The 12239-nt window shown below is 42.6% G+C and overlaps 1 protein-coding gene and 1 pseudogene across 1 annotated transcript; both read right to left on the bottom strand.

Annotated features, from left to right (window-relative positions):
- Positions 1–608: 608 nt before the first annotated feature.
- On the bottom strand, positions 609–7959 carry LOC117039204 (vomeronasal type-2 receptor 26-like). Its single transcript, XM_033136286.1, has 6 exons — positions 7766–7959; positions 5249–5426; positions 3113–3967; positions 2680–2907; positions 2343–2469; positions 609–1510 (listed from the first exon to the last, which is right to left on the bottom strand). The coding sequence occupies exons 1-6, from the start codon at positions 7930–7932 to the stop codon at positions 609–611; spliced, it is 2457 nt and encodes an 818-aa protein (XP_032992177.1). The 5' UTR covers positions 7933–7959.
- Positions 7960–10324: 2365 nt separating this feature from the next.
- Positions 10325–11705, bottom strand: LOC117061493 (annotated as a pseudogene).
- Between the last annotated feature and the right edge of the window lie 534 nt (positions 11706–12239).

Raw genomic sequence — 12239 nt, 5'->3', positions numbered from 1 at the left:
TACTGTAGCTGGATATGAGTATGTTGTATGAATGTCTCGTTCTTTTTTTAAATATTGAGTACAAAAGCATAACTATGACAATTACAGGTAGGTAGCCGTGTTGGTCTGCCATAGTCAAAACAAAACAAAATAAAAAATTCCTTCCAGTAGCACCTTAGAGACCAACTAAGTTTGTTCTTTGTATGAGCTTTCGTGTGCGTGCACACTTCTTCGGATACACTGAAACGGAAGTCACCAGACCCTTATATATAGTGGGAGAGTGGGGAGGGGTATGACTCAGAAGGGTGGTGGGAATGGGTGATTGGCTGATAGGTGTGGAAAACCTGTTGAAAACCGGATTTGTCATACAATTCTTATTTGATGACTGAAGGTCTGAAGAGTAGAGTTTGTAAACTGTGCTTGACTAAACCTCTTTCCTCACGGCGCTCTAATGTGGTGGTGGAGGGAATATGAGATCAGACAATAAACTTCCACGGAGGATTAGTTCCGGTTAACAACTGTTTACAGTATATGAACTGAATAAGTTGTTCATGGCTATCTCCAATGCCTTAAAACAAATAACCAGTTTTAGCAGAATGTGAGGCAAAGGCACTTACTATTTAGCATCTTTAATTTATTCTTTGAATTAGCTGCCCCCTAGTGTTCAACTCAGGCCTAACCACAATGATATAGCACTTTGGTAAAAATATGCAAATCAGTAGCCCTGCACTGGAAGCTAAGATGGAGAAGATCTCCACGGCCACCATGTATTTCCCCTTGGTGCTCTGGTAGGTGGGAACGAAGGACAGCCAAACACTGCAAAACAGAAGCATACTGAAGGTGATAAACTTGGCTTCATTGAAACTGTCGGGTAATTTCCTGGCTAGGAAAGCCACAGTGAAGCTGACAACGGCTAGGAAGCCCATGAAGCCCAAGACGCAGTAGAACATCATAACCGAACCTTCATTACATTCCAGAACAATTTCTTCCGTCATTGAGTGCATGTCAAAATACAAGAATGGGGGAGAGGTTGCCAGCCACACAGCACAGATGGTGCTTTGAATAAGGGAGCACGATAGAACAACGGAGAAGGCCAGTCTTTTCCCTACCCATTTCCTCATCCTGGACCCAGGCTTGGTCGCCGTGAAGGCCAGGATCACAGTGATGGTTTTGGCCAACACACAAGAAACTGCCATGGAGAAGATAATGCCAAAGGCAGGTTGTCGAAAGAGGCATGGGATCTTCTCAGGCTGGCCAATGAATAGGAATACACAAAGGAAGCAGAGCAGTAGGGAGATGAGGAGACCGTAGGTGAGGCTCCGGTTGTTGGCTTTGACGATGGGCGTGTCTTTGTGCTTAATGAAGACTCCAAGGACCAGAGCTGTGAGGAGAGAGAAGGAAAGAGCAACAATGGCCAAACTGATCCCCAAAGGTTCGCCATAAGACAAGAAACTTATCTTCTTTGGAATGCATGAATCCTGGCCACGGTTTGGATATTGATCTTCTTGACATTGAATACAGACATCCATGTCTGGAAAAGAAAACATGGCTTTCGATATAGACATTAAACAACCCTTAGCATTCAAAACTCTATCTGAGCATAGGGTGCTAGGGGGGAAAGATACAGAGAAGAAACTACACCATCGGGCTCCTTCAAATGTCATGTTATTGAAGTCATTGGACCTTTTCTTTGGTCCTGGTTTTTTTTTTTTTGTAATTGTTATTTATGTTTGATTCATGTGACCAATTGTGATTCTTAACATTTTTTAAAGTCCTAGAGGGAGGCTGGTCCTTTGATGTACCATGTACAGTAAGTTATGATTGGGTCAGAAACAGTGATGATAGAAATAAAAAAGAAATAGTCTTGTGGCACCTTGAGGACTCACGCATTTTTATGGCATCAGCCTTTGTGAACTAAAACTCTCTTCTTCAGAACATCTGGTCCAAAGGAAAGCTCAGCCTCACCACTGCTCTCCTTGCATATCACAACTGGGAAGTTAGCATCATCTCACTTTTTGTTGAGGTATACTACAATCTCCCTTTTCTTTCTCTCTCAGGTGAGGCCATCACCACCACTGCTGAGCAGCTTGGGATACAGTCGTACCTCTGGTTACGATTGGTCCAGGTTGCATTTCGTCACGGGATACGAAGACGCTGAACCTGGAAGTACCGGAATGGGTTACTTCCGGGTTCGGCAATTCGTTACGCGCATGTTCAGACACGGCGCATCAGGTTGCAGACCTTTCAGGTTGCAAACGGGGCTCTGGAACGGATCCCGTTCGCAACCAGAGGTACCACTGTACTGTGAATCAGAGCCAGCATGCATTTTTTTAAGAAACCTACTCTGTACTAATATCTCTTACCTGTTTTGTTTGAGATCTTTCCTTCTGGGCATGGAAGGCAACTATAGCAGCAGAATGGCGCCCCTTCCTTCTTTGTCTTACTGGACCCCAAATGGCAGTTGTCATTACACACAGAAAGAGGTGGAATCTGTCCATAAATGAAAGAAGATACTAATCTGGAAATACTCTCAGGGAATACATTTTGGGAGTTTGCTTCTCCTGAGTCACTCTGGATTTTAAAAATGGGCTAAGGCTGGAATCACACAATGGCATCATTTCTAGTTTGCTTCTCCTGAGTCGCACTTTCTCAGCATTTGTAAAATGAGTCAATGCATCCCAAGATAAGCTTGGACCTTACCTGGTTGAATTTGTCTGGCCATACAATGGTATCTTCATAAATAGTGAGCACATTTTCCTTGTGGGCCTGTGGGCCTATGCTCCCAACTCTCACTCTGAGAAAGGATTGGTTCGGGAATGTGACCCAGTTGATAATGTCAAATCCAGCTGCTAATGACCCGTTTTCATCAAAGGAAATGGTTCCCCCAGCAGTATTGTTAAAGGAAACACTTCTCAGATAATAGTGCAGCTGAAGGGGGTAAGGAAAAAAAAAAGTAAAAAGAAGGTGAAGGTTCAATGTACAAGATACTTAAAAACACGGTATTTTTTTTGGGTTAAATACACATGTGTGTATTTAAAAAGGGATACAGAAGTTCAATGGTAGGCTAAAAAAAGACTTGACGACTTACAAAAGTGTAGAAAACTCTCCTGAAGGAGTCTGCTCAGGATATTACCTGCCATCTCTGTTGATATGAAAATGTCCACCTTCCTTTATTTGCCCTTCCTCTGTGCTTGGATTCGAACAAATGAATGGCATGCAGAGCATGTGCCACAGCATAGACAGCATTGTAGACACTGTAACTGTGGCCGGTCATGCTCATTTCAAAAACTGATGCAGGGAGAGTCTCCAGCTTTTCCCTTCCAGTACAGATTCTCCCACCCATGTTGTCTACCAAAGGGCCTGGAAATAAACAGCTAAATGCATGTTCCCAGAAGACTCTGATAAAGTCATATTCCTTTTCCAAGGTAGGATTTATTGCATGAAGAAATTTATGGAATGTCTGCAACTCCTTTGAACTTACTGCAAACGATATAGCACCATGGAGGAAATCTATGTCCCAATTGCTCTGAAAGGGAAGAGATGTGAAGTCCATCTGGGCTGTCATAATCCAGACTTTTGTCTTAACTGGCATGTCCATAAATGTTGGGACGAATATCAACATTCTCAAAACAATCATGGTCTGAATTTCACCATGTGCAATCAAGGCACTAGCACTGCTATTCATGATCACCTTTGATTTTTCAATTCCATTTCCAGCCATTTGAAAAACATCTTCGGAAAAAGAGAGTTGTGGGAATTTTTCTATGAAGTCAAAGCAGATGCCACTCCGGGAAAACACGGGAAGAACCATCTGGGAAAACCTCTCTCCAGTGTCATCATCCAGATGAAGCACCCCAATCCATGTCCACCGGAAATGAAGAAGTAACTGGAGAATCCCTTTATACTGGTGGTCCACATCTGGGAACATCTGGTGAAAGAAGGCTCCTTGAGATTTGCGATCTGCTACAAGAGCAGAACCATATGGGAGCTAAGTAAAGAGCAGATGGAAAATGGTATGTATGTATATATGTATGTTTGTGTGTGTGCGCGCACTGGTGGAAGAAGAGGAATGTGGGGGGAGCGCACCGCCCCATCAGTGCAATCCCAGCAGGGTGCCATCGCGGCTGCCACCTCGCCTGTGCTGGGCGCCATGGTCAAACCGTGGTTGTCGAACGTAATCCGTTCCAGAAGCCCATTTTTCATTCCCGAAATGTTTGACAACCGAGGCGCAGCTTCCGATTGGTTGCAAGAGATTCTTGCACTAAAGCGGGGGCTGCGTCAGATGTTCAGGTTCCGAAAAACATTCAAAAACTGGAGTATTTACTTACAGGTTCTCAGCTTTGGGGAGCCGAAACGTTTGAAAACGGAGCCATTCAGGAACCATGCTCAAAATACTACTACTACTACTACTACTACTACTACTACTGCTGCTGCTGCTACTGCTACTACTAATTTATTATTTATACCCCGTCCATCTGGCTGGGTTTCCCCAGCCACTCTGGGTGGCTTCTAACAGAATGTTAAAATACAATAATGTATTAAACATTAAAAGCTTCCCTAAACAGGGCTGCTTTCAGATGACTCCTAAAAGTCTGGTAGTTGGTTTCCTCTTTGACATCTGATGGGAGGGTGTTCCACAGGGCAGGTGCAACTACCGAGAAGGCCCTCTGCCTGGTTCCCTGTAACCTCGCTTCTCGCAGCGAGGGAACCACCAGAAGGCCCTCGGCACTGGACCTCAGTGTCCGGGCAGAACGATGGGGGTAGAGACGCATCAGATGTGAAATTCCCCTTCAGGGCATCAATTGCCCCATCCTTTGTATCCTAGCTTTTGTATTTGGACATAAATTGGGGAAGAATTTGCTTGATCCACCCTGATCTGATATTCTTGAATTTGGTTGTGGATTGAAACACAGTTCCCATTGGGAGTGTGCACATTCCCTGGTTTTGCAATGCATTTCCATGCACAGAATTCTGCGTTTCTTGTAAAGATGCATACGAAACGAATGTATTCAAACACACTGAAAAATGTATGTTTTGTGTAAAAAGTGAGCAGAAAACTGGAGGGAAAGGACAAAATGGGGGTGAAACGGCACAGAAAGGCATGCAATGGGATAGAAAAGGAAGGAGTGGAACTATTTTTCAGTGCCAGGAACTGGCATGTAATTAACTGCTCTGTCCGTCCCTATGATATATGCAGTTTTCTAATGCTTACTAAATCTAAAATGGTAGGATAGATTATTCTTTATTTTTTGTTAGGAGCACAACTTACCTGTGGAATCTTGTAGTTCCACAGCATAATTGCCATATTCAGATCAACGTCACAATTAGGTCCCCCAATGACTGCTATAAGATTGTCCCGGACATCACACTTGTAGTTAGGGAAGAATTTGCCTTTTGTGGAGAGGAGTTCCATGGAGGCAAGATATGTTGCACTGGATCTGAAACCGCTGTTATAGAGGTGGGAGCCAAGGCTGATGTTGGGTAAGATCCGGGGATTTTCATTTATCTCTTTTAGAGCAAATACCAAGGCCAGAATGTGCTGGTAGTGGTGAGTCAGCACCCTAAAATGAGAGAAAACACGACCTTGAAGTGACAACCCCTCTTCTCTTAATTTCAAAAACAACTTCTCATCTAAATAGCTGCCTTAGTTAACCAGCATTTATATTTTATACAATTCAGTGACAAATTTAATAAGAACTTCACTTTATTATAGCCTGTTCCTGACCATGCTACTACATTCAGTAAACCCTTTGGGTCCCCCAAAACATTTCATATGTTCTCCAGAACATAGTACCTGCAGCTATTAGGGTGATTGGTAAGGTAAAGGACAGTTAAGTCCCCAATGACTCTGGGGTTGCGGCGCTCATCTCGCTTTACTGGCCAAGGGAGCCGGCATTTGTCCGCAGACAGTTTTTCCGGGTCATGTGGCCAGCATGACTAAGCCGCTTCTGGCGAACCAGAGCAGCGCACGGAAACGCCGTTCACCTTCCCGCTGGAGTGGTACCTATTTATCTACTTGCACTTTGACGTGGTTTCGAACTGCTAGGTTGGCAGGAGCTGGGACAGAGCAACCGGAGCTCACCCCGTCGCGGGGATTCAAACCGCCAACCTTCTGATCGGCAAGCCCAAGAGGCTCTGTGGTTTAGACCACAGCGCCACCCGCATCTCCAGTCTTGGTAGATTGGTGCAATACAGAATACTTGACATACCTGACATAAAATCAGGTTGCGGTGAATATTGTTTGCCAATGGAGCACAGGTTGCTAACATTTCAGATGCACATCAGAACAACAAACATATAACAACTCTTAAGAATAATGAGATTATTTAATATTAGGGGGAAAGTATAAATAATAATGCAAATAGATTGTAGTATGTGAGACATAATTCTAATGAACAAAACTTTTCCTAGTAAGGGAGGGGGTCTTTTGTTCAGCCCAACTTTTTAAGATAAGTCACACAATTTAAATTACCCAGACTCAGTGCCGGATTTACGTATAAGCGAAACAAGCTATAGCATAGGGCCCCACTCTCTTGCCCCCCCAAAAAAATAAAGGGAAAAAATTGTATTAATTGTATTTCAATTCAACAATTACTCTGATAAAATACATATTTTGTTATGTGCAAATGGCTTTAGATACCTATTAGGTCCATCAATTACTATATAGCATATATTCAACACAAAAAACGACCACAATTTGTTGTTGACAAAGGACAGCTGGATGTATAAAGGGCCCCAGTAGTTTAGGGCCTCATCAAACCTAAATCTGGTCGTGCCCAGACTAATCCATGTAATAATCCTTTAAATTTCACAGTACTAAAATATGGGAAGAAATCATTTGTCGTGTTTTATTCTAAAACACATTTAGAACTGTGTAGAATGTAATAAAATACATATTAAAATATAAGTTTACAGGGTGTTTAAAAAAAAATCACAGATTAGTATGGAAATAGAACACAAATGATTTAGGAGTGAACACATATGAAATTGACAAAATATATACTGATCCGTCCATCCCTGTTTCTATGATGCACTTGCACATTACACAGCTGATCAATTAAGTACCAGTTTATAGCTTTGAAAATAAAGAGGCATTTATGGATGGCAACATTTGTGAGTGATTCACATAAATACTCTCTGGGAAGAAAGTGGATTTCTCCAAAAGTTAGAGTTTTTGAAATTCACTGAAATTTCAGCTGAGTTAATGCGGAATGGAACTATCGAATTTTAAGCAACACTGATGAATGAAAGGAGTGGTGGGCTAAGATAATTGGCTGGAAGAAGAGACTTTACTGTAAAATATCAAAATATTAGATACCTGTATTAAAGAATACTAAAAAAAATTGAAACTAGATCAACAGTTGCATCCAACGTTCTCCACCGTATTCACAGATGGTTAAACCGTGAAGGTCATTTCCCCACTCCCCACCCCCCACAAGAGAGAGTTGTAATTCTGCAATGGTGTGGAAGGTTTCAAATATAAAAATCTGAAAATGTTTCAGAAAATTCTAGCTTATGATAATTCAACTCAGCTGTAACAAGATAATTCAGATAGTGCCTTTTATTATCACCCACAGGAACTGTTCTAATTGTTGTTGTTCAGTCGTTCAGTCGTGTCCGACGCTTCGTGACCCCATGGACCAGAGCGTCCAGGCATGCCTATCTTTCTAATACACTGAGGCAAAAGATATTCCATATAAGCTGGAAATGCATATAAAATGAAGCTGTGAAAAAGAAGAATATCAGGACAGATATATGATATGTTTAAGAAAACCCAACTCCTTACACAAGGTCATCAAAGAGCTCAGAAGAGAGACGTTGTTTGAAGTTTGGCACACTTAAAAAACGGAAGATGTGCGAAAGAATGCCACCAATTATGAGGTCTCCTGGCTGATAATACTTGTGATGAATAGGAAGAGGGTCACTAACATTGCATCTAGAAACAGGAACCATGCACACTGCCTGAGGAAGTAGCACTACTAGCAATAGCAATACTACCTCCATCTTGCACAAAAATCTTCTTGATAGAAACCAATCAATCTGTCCCTACATCAACATCACCACGATACTGAATTGTACAGTGTGGCTTGAATGACCACTCACTTGGATGATTGAAGCCAGGGCTGTATGGTGCAAAATTTCATTTATCAGAGCCTTGTGTGTCTCTAGTCCCAGAAACAGAATGGAACTCTCTTTCTCTATTTATTTTTCCAGTTCTGAATGACACAGAAGATCTTAAATGTCTTCTTCCATCTGTGCTGTTTTGCTAGCGGGCAGCTGAACTGCCTAAGGAATTGGAGAAGTAGTAATTATAGATAATTCCATAACTACAAGGGGAGATAATGACTTGCTCAGAATTCTGGATTCTCTAAGGTGAAAACATATCAATCACATTTCAGCAGAACTCTCTCTTGGTTCTCCTTAATGGGGAGACTAGGGACAGCATAGGTAACAAGAGGGGATTGCACCAGGTGAAAAATCGGTTGAGACCCCGATTCAGCAAAAGAACTGAGTTTTCAAAGGCTGCCTGGTTTGTCTCAGTGTTATGTCTGGAGCTGGGATCTTGGAATGATAGGCAGGTAGGATTTTAGAATGTAGTGATCAGATTGGCCGTAGTAGCTGCCCAACCCGGCTCCAGATGGGAAGTTTGAATCAGCCTATCAGGTGTGACCTAGGTGACCCAAATAAAGGATATTTAGCCTGTGGTCTGCGTGGGGCCCCAGCAACAAACACGCATGAGGACTGACTGTTCTTATTACAACTTGAATAAACTCCTTAAAACTGATGGCTCGACTCTGAGTATATCACACTCAGGTATGAAACAATAACCGAATCCAACAATTAAATAGATTTTTGCCTATGCATTCACTCTTATGGCATTTTAAAAATAAGAAACCATGATTGTTATCTTTTCATCACAAATGATTGAAATTTGCTGGTAGAACAGCTGCTTCTAAGTACAGTGGTGCCCCGCTAGACGAATGCCTCGCTAGATGAAAAACTCGCTAGACGAAAGGCATTCGCTAGCGGAAGGCTGTCCCGCAAGATGAAAAAGTCAATGGGGCTGCCTCGCAAGACGATTTTTTTGGGGGGCGCGAAAACCTCCGCGCTGCATTGCCGCTTCGCTAGACGAAAAATTCGCTCTATGAAGACACTCGTAGAACGAATTATTTTCGTCTAGCGGGGCACCACTGTAGATAACGTCTTGCAAAAACAGATTGAATTTCCCGTAGTCCATCATCGCCAATGTACTTTGCAGCACAAAATGTTTTATTTGCAGCTTTATAGCCAAGTCCAGAGCCTTCTGTGTCTGTGGCCCCATCTTCAAATGGCACAGTAGATAGTGTATTAATAGCACCCTCTAGTCTTGGTTCTTAGTTTCACATCTGACTCCTGAATTCCCTACTTACTAGAGCAGTGCTTATATAATAAGTGGTTCCGACCTCCCCCCCCGCCATGCTCCATCTAAGCATCTCTAAAATCCTGAGGCCCCGCTCCGTGTGACATATAATTTTTATTATTCAAAAAGTGAACTCCTATTTATGTGGAGGAAGCCTAAAAGACCATTAACTGTTCATAATCCATTCTCAAATTGCCTCCCTTAAAAATCAAATTGCCCCCCTGTGCCCCACGTTGGGAACCACGGAACTAGAAGAATTAAGAGATGCAGTTATGGTAAAGTGGGTAATTCTGGTGTAGTTCATGGCTCACTCATAAACTGTAGTTCTTCTGGGACTCTGCAAAAGAAAACAAGTTGCCTTTTCTTCAGATCTCAGCAAGATTCTCCTGAGCAGGATGGCAAGGTATTTATTATGAGTCAAATATATGTGTTCCTGTGCATATTTGCAAAATTTCTGAATAAATGTTAATATATTAAGCCACAGTCAAAAAGTTTGTATCCAATGGATGAGTTTGCATCCCTTATCACTCTTCTCAATCCACTCAAGTAGATCTAACAGAACTATTGAACAACTATTATCAGCAGGCAAGGGGGATTTCATATAGTAATGTGCAATATTGGGTGTGTGGATAACTGGTGGTGGGTTGAGAAATTATATGCCAGTTAATGACCTCACAAAATACACCTTCTGGTTTCAACATAATTACATTGGTGTCAGGACGATGAAGAGTAGTGGAAACAAATGAGGTACCACGTGTGTGGATAAATCACGGTCGATTGAGATATGATGAACCAGGACCAAACTTCTGAAAACATGGAACTCAGTTTATATTAACTTCATGTGTTCAATTAATCCATACCCAACTGACAATGATCTGGAAAGAAGTACCTCTAATTTCCAGTTACAAAGAATTGACAGGACCATTGAGTCACTCTGGTCAGTTCTTAACTCTTTGTTCTCATTAACTGCTCCCTGCTGTTCAGCTCAGGCCTCAGTAAAATAACATAGCATTTGGGGGTAAAGATGCAGCCCAGTAACCCACAACTGGAGGCCAAGATGGAGAAGACCTCTACAGCCACCATATATTTCCCCTTGGTGCTCAAGTAGGTTGGAACGAAGGACAGCCACACACTGCAAAACACCAACATGCTGAAAGTGATGAATTTGGCTTCATTGAAACTGTCAGGCAACTTTCTAGCTAGGAAAGCCACCGTGAAGCTCACAAAGGCCAGCAAACCCATGAATCCCAGGACACAATAAAACATAAGAGTGGAGCCTTCATTACATTCTAGTATTAGTTCTTCAGTCACTGAGTGCATGTCAACGTCTGGGAAAGGAGGAGAAGTGGCCAGCCATATGCTACAGATTGTGGCTTGAATAAGGGAGCAGGAGAGCACAATGGAGCTGGCCAATTGTGTCCCCAGCCACTTCCTCATGCTGGACCCAGGCTTGGTAGCCATGAAAGCCAGAACCACAATGGCGGTTTTGGACAATATGCACGAAATGGCAACTGAGAAGATCATGCCAAAAGCAGTTTGCCGTAGGATGCAGGTCAGCTTGTTCGGTTGGCCAATGAAGAGCAAAGCACAAAGGAAGGAGAGGAGGAGAGAGAAGAGGAGAGCATAGGTGAGATTCCTGTTGTTGGCTTGACTATGGGAGTCGCCTTGTGTTTCACGAATATTCCAAGCACTGCAGCTGTGATGAAGGAAAAGCAGACAGCAAAAGAGGCCAGACTGATCCCCAACGGTTCTCCATAAGACAAGAAAGTTTCATCTTTGGAAGGCATCCATCCTTGTCACTGTTTGAATACTGATCTTCGGGGCATTCAAAACAGTCGTCCATGTCTGAAAAAGAAAAATGCAAAATGGCTATACTCTTCTTGTGAAGCGTTTTGTGCCCGGAAGAAATCAAGGCAAATGGTCAGAAAGCCTTGAATGATGGCTGCTGGATCAGTCCTGGTAAAAAATATAGGAGTTGGCGCAAGTAATTCTATATACAAGAAGTTCTCCCTGTTTCCATCATCTCCTGCTATGCTGAAATCCTTACCTCTGCATTCCACGAGCCTATGAGACTATGCTTCCAAAAACAGGTTCATCTTAGTGGTATCACTGGACACCAAATTAATTCTTTAATTATTTTGATTTTCATGTACTGGAACATCCTTGACAATGCTTCTAACTAGTGTACCCAAAAAATAAAAATAAAACATCTCCTACCCTTCTGGTCTGAAATCTTCCCTTCTGGGCACGGGATGCAATCATAGCAGCAAGGTAGCTTCCCTTCCTTCTTGGTCCGACTGTAGCCCATTTGGCAATTCTCATTGCACAGAGAAAGGGTTGTGCCTGTCCATAGAGGAAAGAAGGTGGTCATTTTGACTTAAGCATGCCGTACCTGTTCCTCAGATGGGGCCAAATTTACTCCACTGTTTTCCACACTGGCAGGAAGTCTGAAGTGCCAAAAGGATCAGGAAGACCATTCACATTCGAGGAGCTGCCTCCCCTTGGTTCTTCCGTTGTTTGCTTCACAGCAAATGCCTTCCCACTGTCTGATACTGAATGTCCCCTGCTGAACACTGAGCAGGCCACAAAGACCCAGAACCCACTTTTATGGGGCCTATGAGAACTGGGGCTCACTCCTCACCTTAGGGTTCTCTGGTGCGTCTGCTCTTCATTTATTTATTTTTACTGATTGATTTATATTGAATAAATAAATAAGTTGTCCATGTTTCCTGGTTCTGTGTGTCTTGCTTTCTTCTTACAATTATATGTTTCAGACTTTGGGTGGTGCCATTTGCTTCGTCACTTCCTAACCATGTTAGTTTTTTTAGCTGTGGCTCCTTTGAACATTATCTGAGAATCT

The sequence above is a fragment of the Lacerta agilis genome, chromosome 17 (genome assembly GCF_009819535.1).
Source record: "Lacerta agilis isolate rLacAgi1 chromosome 17, rLacAgi1.pri, whole genome shotgun sequence".
NCBI classification, from domain to species: Eukaryota; Metazoa; Chordata; class Lepidosauria; order Squamata; family Lacertidae; genus Lacerta; species Lacerta agilis.
This window is presented reverse-complemented; position numbering and strand designations above follow the sequence as displayed.

Excerpts from the sequence above, each read along its gene's own strand:
- LOC117039204 (XM_033136286.1), bottom strand. The coding sequence starts at position 7,932 with ATGGTTCCTGTTTCTAGATGCAATGTTAGTGACCCTCTTCCTATTCAT. Across the intron at positions 5,427-7,765 it reads GAGCTCTTTGATGACCTTGT|CGGTTTCAGATCCAGTGCAA; the intron begins GTAAGGAGTTGG and ends CCTCTATAACAG. Across the intron at positions 2,908-3,112 it reads CATATCAACAGAGATGGCAG|CTGCACTATTATCTGAGAAG; the intron begins GTAATATCCTGA and ends TACCCCCTTCAG.